This window comes from Tinamus guttatus, unplaced genomic scaffold, assembly GCF_059628265.1.
Source record: "Tinamus guttatus ecotype Peru unplaced genomic scaffold, ASM5962826v1 Tinamus_guttatus_pri_ptg000659l, whole genome shotgun sequence".
Classification (NCBI taxonomy): Eukaryota; Metazoa; Chordata; class Aves; order Tinamiformes; family Tinamidae; genus Tinamus; species Tinamus guttatus.
Genome location: NW_028289193.1, coordinates 2,187,717 through 2,200,644, shown reverse-complemented (window position 1 = coordinate 2,200,644; position 12,928 = coordinate 2,187,717). Strand labels below are relative to the sequence as shown.

At 40.5% G+C, this 12,928-nt stretch overlaps 2 protein-coding genes across 3 annotated transcripts in view; one reads left to right on the top strand and one right to left on the bottom strand.

The window, feature by feature from the left end:
• ASXL3 (ASXL transcriptional regulator 3) overlaps positions 1-12,928 on the top strand; it is a 383,284-nt gene that overhangs the window by 228,684 nt on the left and 141,672 nt on the right. The gene's annotated exons all lie outside the window — the stretch shown is intronic.
• NOL4 (nucleolar protein 4) overlaps positions 1-12,928 on the bottom strand; it is a 168,799-nt gene that overhangs the window by 118,928 nt on the left and 36,943 nt on the right. For both annotated transcript variants that reach the window (XM_088536343.1, XM_088536344.1), the window contains exons 3-5: positions 7,293-7,404; positions 6,678-6,790; positions 2,997-3,129 (exon numbers count right to left, since the gene is read on the bottom strand). In XM_088536343.1, the coding sequence (XP_088392469.1) occupies positions 2,997-3,129; positions 6,678-6,790; positions 7,293-7,404 (358 nt within the window). The remainder of the gene's footprint in view (positions 1-2,996; positions 3,130-6,677; positions 6,791-7,292; positions 7,405-12,928) is intronic.

Genomic DNA, 12,928 nt, shown 5'->3' with positions numbered 1-12,928 from the left:
CTCATTGCCCTTCAGCCAAACAAGCTTATATAGAGGATCTTCTGAAGCCTTAGCCCAGGGGCATGTACCAGGACTTCGGAGCAGGTCCTCTGTAACTTTTATTCCACCTCTTTCCATGTGATATTCCAGCTGATCCCCATTTTTACCACCAGCAGCCATCTGAACACACATATACTCTGTGCCTGCCTCCTCAGCAGCACCTACCTACCATGATGGCATTTGGAGGACTGGGGGCTGGTCTCATATTTGCCTTTTTTCTCTTTAGGTTCAAATACCTCAACCACGAGAAAGAGAGCACAGAGTACTAGACTGAAAGACTAGGAGAAACCTCAGGTCACATTTCCTATGGTGAGCTCTGCAACCGAGTACCAAAGCAAGCACCTTCCTAAACACACTGCAAGCACAGTACCAAGGAAAGAGGGTATGCAGCATCTTGCTCTTTTTAAGTAGATAATCTAAGTATTTCACTAAACTGTGATAAACTGAAGAGGAGTCTTTCCACCTACCCCTCAGTGGGATGACTTGGGTCACCATGGCAATCCTCAGGATACACTGACTCCAGCTATACGCTAGTAACGAATCAGCCTGAAATCCACGGGAAAACAGTGATGAGTGTCTCAAAATATTCTCATGCTACCTTATATGAAAGGCCATAATAGCACACTGACAGAGCAGGTCGCTTTTAGGTACTGTGGGTCTGTCACTCACGCTTCCCCAGGCAGCAGTTTTGCTAATGATTCCCACTAGCTCCCAGGGAGGGCATGTCCGTGGCTGCAGAAGCCACGTGCTGCCCCTTCCACCACAGACACCATTCACGTGTGCGTGGACACTCAGCAGGTGCTCCCATGCCAGAGTGTTTCAGACACACCTCAGCCAAGCCCAAAGCTGGGTCCCTCTGCCTGCAGACTGAACGTGCTGGCTCACAAATGCCCAGGGACCTATAAAACAGCTTGAGGCAAGGGGAAGGGATCACCCTAGAAACATGCATTCGTGGTCTGGTGATCGTTTCGGTGTCGGGCACTATATCTGCTATTAAAACTGTAAAAACTTATTGTGAAGGCTGTATACAGAAGCCAATCTACTGCTAAATTCACTTAAGTACCCTTTTGTCTTTCCTCTTTCCTGTTTTCACTTCCTTCCTTCTCCTCCTCTGTTTTCTTCTGATTTTCTTTTTTCCTGCACTCTGCTTTTTCCTACCCTTCTCTAATATCTTTCTTCTCCTTCAGCCCCTTCTCTCAAATCTTGAAAAACAATAATGCTGTAACTAGCCACACTCAAGGTTGCTACCTGATAACAGCCCAGCACTGGAAAACCATGAAGCACAAAGAGCTGCTGTTTTAAATCTATCAGCAGATGTTTTAGCTCAAAGAGACGCAGAAATAGCTTTGCCTTGGGAGCAAGTTCCATTTGGGAGAAAAAGAAGGAAAGAAGGTAGACTTCTCATAATTTTGTAAGATCACACTACCCAGAGTTCAAAGTCCACAGCACATTTATTTGCTATAGATTTTAAATACCAAGTGACAGATTTACAGTGTTTTACAACTCTTTTACCTGTTCTAATATGCTTAGATGTGGCATATGAATCTGGATGCAGCAGATTTCAAGACTTGAATGACAGGCATTTCTTCATAGGTTATCGCACTGGGCTAGAATTTTTACCCGAGGCACACGCATGCACCCATTTACTGTTAAGAGATACTTTATAAGCGAAACGCATTAATATATATGTAATTGATAACCTCTAAAGCACAGTTCTGCACTGAAAAAGAGATATAAAAAATAGCACCTTCCAAATCCTCCCTACAAATTCTTTATTTAGTAGTAGTATTATGTGTCTACCCTGAAGAGTCAAATTGCAACAACAAAGTGAACTGGTTTCCCCTACTCCTGGTGCATCAATAAAATTGCTCCTTTAGTGACCATATGCAGATAGCAATTAAGTTAAATGTTATATAAATTTTGTGATAGTTTGAGGACACCAAGATAAAAGGCTGCCGTGGTTAGAATCTGTCCTATGAAAGTATCATCAACTTTATTAGTCTACAGAGCAACAGATCCCAAAGTCCTACCCATAACCAGATCCTATCCCACACACAACATACATGCGTGCCTAAACAACTTGCAAGCTAACAACCAAAGAGGACACATAAGATGGAAAGAATCCATCTTAACTGTCAAATTCCATATATTTGATATTCAGCAGAAATAGAAGAAGCACCTTTGAATTGATGTATATGGTAGGGAAATCTAGAGTAAGATGCAAATATATTTGTTGGAGTAGTTACAGAATAGACCTGCACTTTTGGGTGCAGATTCCTGTGCATCTACGACCCACCGTAGCAGCCAGCACCAGAGAGGCTCTGGGTGAGCTCCATTCTCAAGGAGAAAGTTCACCCCAAACAAGGTACTTCTGAGACTTTCTCTAACCAAGGCTGAAGTCAAAGAGTATATGTAATCTATGCAAAGCAAAATTCATCTATTTCACAAGCAAAATAGCTTTGTGTTAGAAATAAACTTGAACAACTAAAGATTTTCTGTTTTCTTTATATTTTTCTATTTTAGTCTATCATTTTCATCCTTTCTTTTGACTACCATACCTCTTCTCAAACCACCATGTTTCTCTCCTTTTCTCATTTCTGTCTCTCTCTCATTTCAGCCACTAAAAACCTCTGCCCTCTGTGTTGCCCCAGAAAGATTTGAGTTCCATTACCCTTTTTGCCTATGTAAGGTCACATTATACATACATAACAATAATAAAATTCTAATACTTAACATATAGTGATCTTGAAGCACTCACTCGTTGCCTAAGCAACAATTAAATTAACCTGCAAATGCCCAACTTCATCCTCATGCTAAGACAAAGAGAATGTATTATTTCAAGTTGCCTAATGAAGCATATTATGAATAAAAGAATATAGCAGGTATTTAAATGAGGGCACAGAAGGGGAAAGAGACAAGGAAATACCACTATTTTCTGTAGGAAACGAGAGCCTTACCATCCTGCTGGCCCTGGAGGGTCTGAGGACTTTGCATTCTCTCTTCAAGATTTGAGCTGAGGTCTGAGTTCACAGCTGACATCCTAGTAGAGTCACTCATATCAAACTCATCACTCTCTATTGAGCTCTCATCCTGCAATTGAAAGTTTCAGAATCATATTAGAAAATGTCAGGATAACATATGCTGTTCACTATATGTAGTTTTAATTCATTCCCAATTATTTCACTCATACCTGAAGTGGAACCCCTACATTATTCCAATTTGACCGAGGAAATCTCTCCATATTCCGTGCCTGAATGTCCCACCTTACCCAAGTAAGGTAGGTTACCCTGTGAGTACCAACCAGAGTAATATTTCATAATAACAATTTGACCTAACAAGAATCCATGGCCAAATTCCCTTAGCAAGATGTCAACCTAATAACAACACTGTTATTATGTTTAGAGAAGTGTCTGAGAAAATGATATAGCTTATAAAGATGATAAAGATATATATATATATGACATAGATTATAAACATGATAAAATGACATTCAATGGTAATATAATCACATGAGAATCACCTGGAATTTATTCTGCCTCAGACATCTTTAATATGATTTATCCATCCAGTTTAATTACACAGTCTCTACTAGTAATAATAATAATAGAGGGCAAAACGTGCCAGTCAGAAAGCTTGTCCTCAGTTGATCTGCATAAGCAAAACAGATTCAGCCCTACTCCAACAAATGTTCACACGCATGTTTAACTTCACTTGCTTTGGTCCTGCTGAAGTTTATGTGTCCATTCATGGACTTAAATTAAGTATTCACAAGCCTTTCTCTATTAGCTGCTGAGACAACACACAAACCAACAGTGATACATCTTCAGTAGCAACTTTTCTTAGATAAGTACTCCTGTTATGAACAAAAGCCATTTAAGAACATGCAGAGAAACAAGGCGGCTGATTATATATCTCCTGAAGAAGAGTTTTAAATACTTTTCCATTGAAGATAATTAACATCAGGGTGTATTTTTCATTAAAACAGAACTTAAACTGACAGGATTCTGGCAATTTGGGGGCAAGGGGGTGTTGCTCACCAGAAGTGACCTAGAAAATGGTGTTTTCAATTTGACTTATTCTGTATTTGTTGTGGATGCGTTTCCACAGGCACTACAATAGTTGTTTTCCTCTCTTTGAACTGTTGTCCTTTAAATCTATTCCTCTCAGTGATTCTTCCAGCTTACACGGATCTAGTTTCTCTAGTTTGAGGAAGGAAATTTCCCCACAGCCGGCTCTCTTGTTGAGCTCCCAAATGCCATTCAGGAATGAGCCTGGGTAGAATTTCCCAGGCCATGCAGCTCCACACCTGGACAATTTTAAGTAATGAAGCAGACATATCTTGTTCTCAAAGTTTCATACAAACTGCAATGGGTTAGTGAGGGCTTCTCCAGGATCAGCTGCCAACCTTGCCCGCGGTATGTGGGAAGTGTCACAGCTAAAGCGACAGCAGATCCCAAAGTAACTCCATCCCACAGGAATGCAGGAAGGGATGACCGCCAGCCTCGTGCCCCAGGCAACGGGGCTGGGAATTTACCAAGCTGGCTCTGAAGTTTAGGAAAGTGCATGCTGCTTTCTCAAAGAGCAAGGTCAGAACACAAACCCCCAGCTCTTCCAGAAGATTGTGCTTCTGGCAATGCACAGGGTATTTCCCATTGATTCCTGCAGGAATCAGCCGGCAGCAGCTTACATTTTCCAATTTGAGGTTAGGCAACCTGCCGAGGCTCCCAGGAAGGCAGCTTTGCCTATCCAATGCTCACACAGGTCTAAAAGAGCAGCACCACACCAAGGCAGCCTGCATGTGTCCATAGCACTGCGCAGAGTATCTCCCTGAGCTGTATAAAGCACTTATAGAGAGCATGTATCCGAGCCTCATATCCACACAGGCACGGGCAGAGAGGTTGTTGGCCAGGGGCTTCTTGGAACCAGTTGCAGCACCGAGATAAGTTCAACATTTTGACGAGTTTCCTGTAAGATCAAGTCTGTTTTCCTTTCATCGACAGCCTCAGCTTCGAAACGATGAACCAAGGGTGAAAGAATTAAGAAGCATTCAATCACCCCGCTAGCTCGTGGTGGCAGCCAAGTTCACTCCTGCCTCACTCTGCCCCTCCACAGAACACAGGTATGATTGATGAAACCTTGGAAACGAGCCTTCCAGCAAACCCCAGCATGGGCTTTAAGCGCATGAAAGAGTTTGAATGCATGCAACAGAAACCTTCCTGCTTTGTACTGTAATATATTCACTACCATTTTATTCTTAGTGCAACAAATACACACCTTGGCCAAAAAAATCATTTTAGCAAAGCTAAAGAGGAAAGACAAAAAGATTAGCATGAAAACTTTCCTGCCCCATTGTGCCCAGGCAAACACATTGTTACTAAAACATGTCCAAATTACTTTTTTCTCCATTTTTATAGTGCTGTGGACATTTCCTACGCAGTAACGTAAGAGACGCAAAATGGGCAGCTGGGCAGGAGATAGCAGGCAATGGTGCTTCCTGATGCCAACGTATTTTTGCCAACAGTTCATCTGGATGAAAGACTGGTTTAAAGAAAATTCCAATCATTGGACCAGAAAAGACGACAACAAAACGTTCAGGCTACAGAAACACCATGGCAGATGGTCCTGATCCAGCATGAATGCTGGACCCTATTGTGGCAGGAGTAACTCTCAATGGGAGGAAGTAGGGAAACCAAAAAGCCATTTAGCTCTCCAGGCTGCTGCAAGGATAAAGCCTATTACCTCCTGCTGCTTGAAATCCTGCAGCCGGATTCCTGACAAGGGGCAGCCTGTGGAGGGGAGACTCAGTATGAGGGAAAGGAGGCTAAGCTACATTCCTGCATGAAGTACTCAGAATCAGGGATGTCTTCTCATACCCTCCTCGTTCAAAAAAAAAAAAAAGTGAAAAAGTATCCTGATATTTTTTAGAAAAGTGATGAAATTCCCATTCAGTGAGGTATTGAATAATTCACAAATCTCCACCAGTATTCCATATACATTTATTATGAATCCAGATCTGTCTGACTTGACAGAAATCAAGAGTCAGTCGGGGTCTTTGCAACAATCCAGCTGCTAAAATTTATTTTAAAGATCTTCTTTATTAAAAAAAAAAATCTTCTAGTTGGGCAGAAGGACACAGTATGCCGGGCTGATTTTGGCTGGCACATAGCAAGGCTTCTAACTATTTGGCAGCTCTATTGACAAATGAGCATATTTCTAACAAAACAAGTTTATTACAAATAATATTGCTACTTTCCATCTAATGCATGAAGCACTTTTCAAAAATCTGAAGAGCCTGCATAAATCACAGAAACAAAATACTTAAGAAACAAAAATGCCATCTAACTGCAATCCTTTCTGAAGAAGCTTGAGGCTGAGCTTACTTCTCTTTTTTCCCATCATTTTAATTATTCAGCTCAGAAGACATCCCAAGGCTTATTTATGTTGATCTTTTACTTAAAGATTTCAGCTGATGTTGTTAGTGCTTCCATCAGGATCAGGATCAGCCAACATGGGTTCATGAAAGGGAGGTCCTGCCTGACCAACCTGAGCTCCTTCAGTTCATTTCCTGGCTACTAAATACACAGTACCAAAGAACACAAGAGAATTTAAACACCAGACTTCAAAGATTCCAGTTTTACCTCATCTTGCTGTGAATTCAATAGCTGCAGCTTCATGTGTTTCATATAGGCCATAGTAATTGGCATATTGTAATCAATCATGCTGGTCACCAACGTTGGAGGTTTTCCATTATCTGTAATAAAAATATTTATTATGCGTTATATTTTAATTGTGGAGGTTACTTCATCCTACTCTGCAGTCGAAGTCAGACAATTATTTCATTTAGTTCTAACTTTGGAATTTCCATCTGCTTATAAGCTATACTGAGCTAAAGAAAAATGAGAATCTTATTCAAGCCCAGAAAAATGATGAGCTCTTCCACCCTAAATTACTACAGCACATGCACTCTATCTATTTTTTACATTTAAGTCCTCATATAAACATTTCCATAGCAAAATAAATTATTTCTTCCAGATAAAATCATCTTTCTATTGAGGGTGCACATGGCATTACACTCCATCCTTAAGCATAAGCAGAAGATTCACTACCTTCCAGCTTAAGTAAATGAGATGATCTGACTTGTTGAACTGTTCCAGTCTAACAAATTTTTTATGGACTTCACTTAAACTAGGAAAATATAAATGGGTACTAGGAATAAAAATACTTTACATCCCACTATTTGACACTGCAACTACCTTTATGATCCGCTCCATCTGGGTTTAAATGCATTCTTTTCTGGCACTCTGAGCAGCTCATTAGAAATCGTGTCACCGCTTCTCTCGGTAGGAAGGCATAGGTCTCTGAAATCTGAAACGAATAACAAAGTATAGGTGTTATTATTTAAGCTGATTGAACATGATTTAACAGAACTGATCATTATATTTCCAAACAAGGCATATTATCCTGTAATGCCAGGAAGCACAATGAAAGCATGTTCTGCATACTACGTAGCATTTCAAGGAACATCCATCCAATCTCCCTACTTAGCATTTAATGGCTAATACTAGTTGATACTAAAATAAATTTCATGCACATCAAAAGGGGTTTCATTTTCTGTTTACAGTTTTTTCAATTTATTTTCATTTTCAGGAAAAAGGATTCATATGTTACAGGCATTCTCTCAGAGCTGTTAAAAAAAAAAAGTGATCTATTCTGATCTATACATTATAGTCAATACCAATCTACTCACTATCTCAATTTTGTATTTGCATGTTTTCTGAAAATATTCTCAGGATGCCTGTGATTAGTAAAGTAGGCTAAATACATCATTTTGAGTAACAGTTGTAGAATTTAGCAGGCAGTCAATTACAGAGGCTTCACCTAGAAATATCCCAAAACAGATTTCGGTTATTTCCTCATTTCAAAATAATTAGTTTTTCCAACGATATACAAGAATCTGAGGGCTTTTTCCTTTTTCTTATTTGAAGGCAGAAAGGAGGAAGCACTTACTGCTGTTTTTGAAGGCTGTGTTTCTAAGCGTGTGATGCACATACTCCTAGAGGCCTTTTTGCCTTGCTGAACAGGAGCTGGAGGTGTCCTTCGTGCCAAGCTGCAATTGAGCCAGCAGCACAGCCTGCTCTTAAATCAGGCAGACTTCGCGTTGGCTGCATTAAGCGTGTGGCCACACTAAAGAGAGTCATAATTTTTGGTCATAACTCGGTGCTGATGAGGCAGCAGCTGGAGCGACGTGTGGCCTGGCCCGGCCCAGCTCAAGAAGCTGTTGGGAAGCAGGAGGGAGCCCCGCGTGAGGCCACCGCGGCGCCCGGGCCTGGCGCAGCTCGTCCGCTAGGGAAGGCTGAGGGAGCTGCGTGTGTTTCGTGTGGTAAAAAGGAGGCTACAGGGCACGGGGAAATCTAATTACGACTCACAGCTACGGGGAGGGGGGTTAGAAAATAGTGGAGAGAGAACTCAGAAGGTAAAGCCAGGGACAACTGGTTTGGGCGCCCGTTTGGGGCGTCAGACATGACATTAGGAAAAACATCATTACCACGGGCCTAATGCAATGAGCAGGATTACCAGGGGCTGGGAGAACCTCCAAACATGCAGGTTTTCAAGACAACTAGTAGACAAAGCCATGGCTGACATGGCCTCATGCTGGAAAGAGTCCTAACCTGGGCGGGGGGTTGGACTAGGGACCTCCAGGAGTCCCTTTCAAGCATCATTTTATGTGAGCCTTATCATACATTTACAAATATATATAATATATACGCACAGCAGCAATATAAGTATTGAAAAGAAGTTCTAGTTCCTGTTTTCACCAAACATGGTGAATGTTTGTCAAAGGAGATACTTCCCAAAGAAAGATGAAGTCCCATCAATAGAGTTTAAATGAAGAGTCAATTGATATCTGCTTGCGTTTCACTCCCGTAAAGCTTACAGCAAGATTCACTTTCTTATCAAGCAGCAATGTTGATAGGAGCCTATGGAGGAAGACAAGTGCAGAAAGATGGGGTTGGGGTGTATGAAAATGCACTCACAGAAAGGACAAGATATCCCGCCTTAATTGGATGTAAATGGAATTAAACATTGTGCAAACCAGCCATGCTGATCACAAGGGTGCCAAGAGGAGGAATGGCCTTTTTTAACTGTTACACTCTTCTCCTTGGATTCTTTTTCACTTTCCTTGTGCTGAAAGTTACATTTCCTAAAACTCCATGGACCAAATTCAGCAGTGGCAGAGTACTTCAGAAAGGAGATGGAGTTTAAATTAGTACACTTTGCTGTGACAGGAGGTTGTCTGGAAAATGATGCATTGCAAAATAAGAATATGAATTATATCATCCTCTTTACAGCATTGCTTTTAAGCTGTGTCCTGTTGTTGTTTTCTTTTATATAACAGGAATCTTACTTTGGGGAAGAAAGGGATATTAATATAAAATCTCTCTTTTTTTTTTTTCCTAAAATGTCCCTTGGCATAAATTTTCTCTCGATCTGAAACAATTTATCTGAAAATCAGTATGATGACACTAAATGAAGTTACATTTGAACAGAAGAACCTGCAAATTAAAATTACTTTTGATTATTTTTCCTGTTTTTTTAATGCCAAAACAGATGCCTATGTACCTAAGGATGGAAATACTGCTTGAACTGAGGCCTTATGAAATCTAAAAAGGAACTTAAAATCACCTAGGACTTATCACTAAGGAAATCTGTAAGTGCACATACACAGCAAGAACTCTCACATAACATTTAACACACTTAGCACTGTATTAAAATTAATGGAGCTTACCCATGGATTCCTTAGTTTTCTGCATTTGACAGGAATGCTCCATTTATTCTAATCAAGCATCTCTGTCAATCCTCAAGCAGGAGGAAAATCCTCCACGGAAAGCAAGTGAGGTAAGCCCCAGATTTCATAGGTGTGCTGTAACGGAAGGGGGTTTTATATCTAAATTTGCCCACATGGCGGATGCTTGTGACTCCAACCTCCCACTGCAACACAGCTTTAATGATGTCCTTCCCTAAATAACAGCAGTTTTCACCATCTTCCCCTGTTTACTTTGTGATTGGAATCACTCATGCTCACAGGCCAAGACTTCTGCCCACATACACTGGCAGAACACAGTGGGTATCAAGTTAGAAATGCAGAAGAGACAACGCACAGCTTTCCTTATTCTTGCTGCTCGAATATACTCCAAAAGGTCTTTTCAATACTCCATGTCAGAAAAACGCTAGTTCCAGACAAGTTCTCAGAACCAGCTGTGGCCTCTCTCAGAACCAGCTGTGGCCTTGGCATGTCCAACCAGATCAGCTCAAGGTGGAACACCAGATCTCCCGCTGTGCACTTATGGCTCGTACTACCTTTGGTTCACAGAACTGGGTGCATGTGAGTTTTTCAGAGCACATGGAGGCCTATGACACTTCAGAAGCAATTATATAGAGGTACTCTGGCCAGTGGTCTGACTTCATAGGGAAAAGAGTGTTTCTGTCCTCCGTTCTGCCTGAAAGAAAGCAATAACGGCTCGGTTCTCACTGATACTCTTACTGACTTCAGTAGCTGCTCTTAGCTCTCTTCTCAAAGCCATAAGCTAACAAAAATACAGTCAAATTATCTCATTCAGTAATATCCTGCAATAAAATAAAAGTTATAGCTTTTCCACAAAATAAATAAAACCCACATGCTTCTACATCTTAAGAAAGAAATAAGGCAGAGATGTGAATTCCAGTAGGGAATACTGCATTATTTACATCTATGCACTGGTGATGCTGAATTTTTGCCATGATGTGCAGAACAGGTCATGCATGCACATGTCCATGCCAATCAGAAAACAGCCACTGCCTATTTTTTATATTGATAAAGTATCCTAGAATATGATCAAAGAGGGAAATATGATGTGGACTGCTTTACAAACTAATTATCAGCATACCTCCTTCAAATGTGAGACTTTAGAAGCATCCTTATGTTATTGCTTATTTTTACTGGTGGTTCTACTGCACATTAGTATAGTTTCTATTGCTTGTTAAAAAAAAAGAAAGAAAAAAAAAGAAAATCCTTATACTGGATATAATCTGTACCAGAGACAAAATAGAAAATAATGTTGAGGTTAGTTGGTATTGTGTGCTAGATATAGCTCTTAGAGCTGAATAGCTAAATACTTTTTATACTATAAAGGGAGAAAAATATATGAAGAAAGGCCTAGACATCTGGAACTTCAAGCAAAGAGTGCCAAAACAAAATCCTGGCTGTTGTATTCCCAGAAGTTACAGGTAAGAAGCAAAACGCTTCCTAACAGCCCTGCACACCTACATATATTTTGTTTTAATTCTAAACTCAGAGATAAATAAAATCAGAGTGGGCTCCAGTGACAAAACTATCTTTTATGACTTTATTTCAGTGTTCATGAGAATTCTGTACGATAATAGATTTTGGGATATACCAATGCAACCAAATCGACACCTAACAATTAAGTCCCTCTAAATCTGTAATTAACCTACATGCTATTTACTGGCTCCCATAAAGAGCATAACTACCATAAGGCAAGTAATCCAGTACCTGAGCATGCAATCTGATTTACTTCGGAGCTGAGTGAAATATGCCCTAATTACCTATAAGAACTATCTTGCATTCCTATTGCATCACTTGTGAGAGGAAAAAAAAAAAAAAAGCAAAAACTTTATGATACTTAATATTTAGAGTATTGTAATTCAGGATGTTATGATGATACAGCATTCAAAGCTACATTTTTACTTTGAAAATTAACAAGTTCTAACTGGAAGGCAGATTTTAGGACACATATGGCAGAGCAGGAAAGACAAGTGTGAGGAAAGGGAGTGAAATTTTGCAGATGAACCTATTAACCCCTAAAGCATTAACATACAGGATGTATGTTTAGTCTGCAAGATATGATGTGTCAGTGTCAGAACAGAGGGATTTGGGGTTGTGCGTGTATGTTTTTTTTAACTATTTGGGCGGGGTGAAAGGGCAAATGATCCAAAGAAGAATTCAAGAAGGGAAGGGAAGACAGTGAAGATGATAACGTGTCCTGGCCCCACAGCCATCAAACCAGGTGGTAGAATCTGATTTCTTGATGACAGAAGGGCAAACCAGCCAAGTAAAATCCTCCCTTTTCCTCAGTAGGGGGTCAGAATAGGCTGCTAGAATAGGCAAGCAGATATATTACTGCTGAGCGTTTTATCAAGTGCTCACTGCCTTGGTATACTGGGGAAAACGTTGTTCCCTCTCATAATAAACTTCTTTGCAGCTTTTTTCCCTCCTTGCATAATAAAACTAGCTTGAAAGGAAAGCGTTAGGAAACAGCTGTTAGCTGGTTGGGTGCCAGGAGACTCAAAACTCGCCCTTTGCAAAAAAAAAAAGGCAAGAACAAGTCAGTAGAGTACAAGTGCACAGGGCCCAGTTGTTTGGCCTTGTGCAAAGGAATAGCATGGAGACAGGGATTTAAGTGTGTCAAGATCCTGCACAAATCTCATATCCTTTTGCTTCCCAGAGGATAAGTTCTTAAGTTCTTCCCTAGATCGAGAACAGCTGGGCCACCAATCTGCTTTAACCCTGTTTGATTAGTGAGGGTGTCCTGGAAGGAGCTGGTATTATTTCATAATAATGTCAAAAACGTCTTCCCGAAGGAAAGCACTTTCACTGTGATACTTAGAGGGGACTCACAAGCATGTTCTTGTTTTGGGAAGGTAAGAAAAGTCATACCACATTTCACAACTGAAAAAGTTTTTGTTGGGGGGATAGGAAAGAGAGAGGAGACTTAATAACATGGACTCAAACCAAGAAACAGTTCTGACTTCGACACGAAGCACAGGACCCCAGATACTGTCCCACGCTTTGTAGACTTAGGTTACTCTGCAAATACTACATATTTATGCA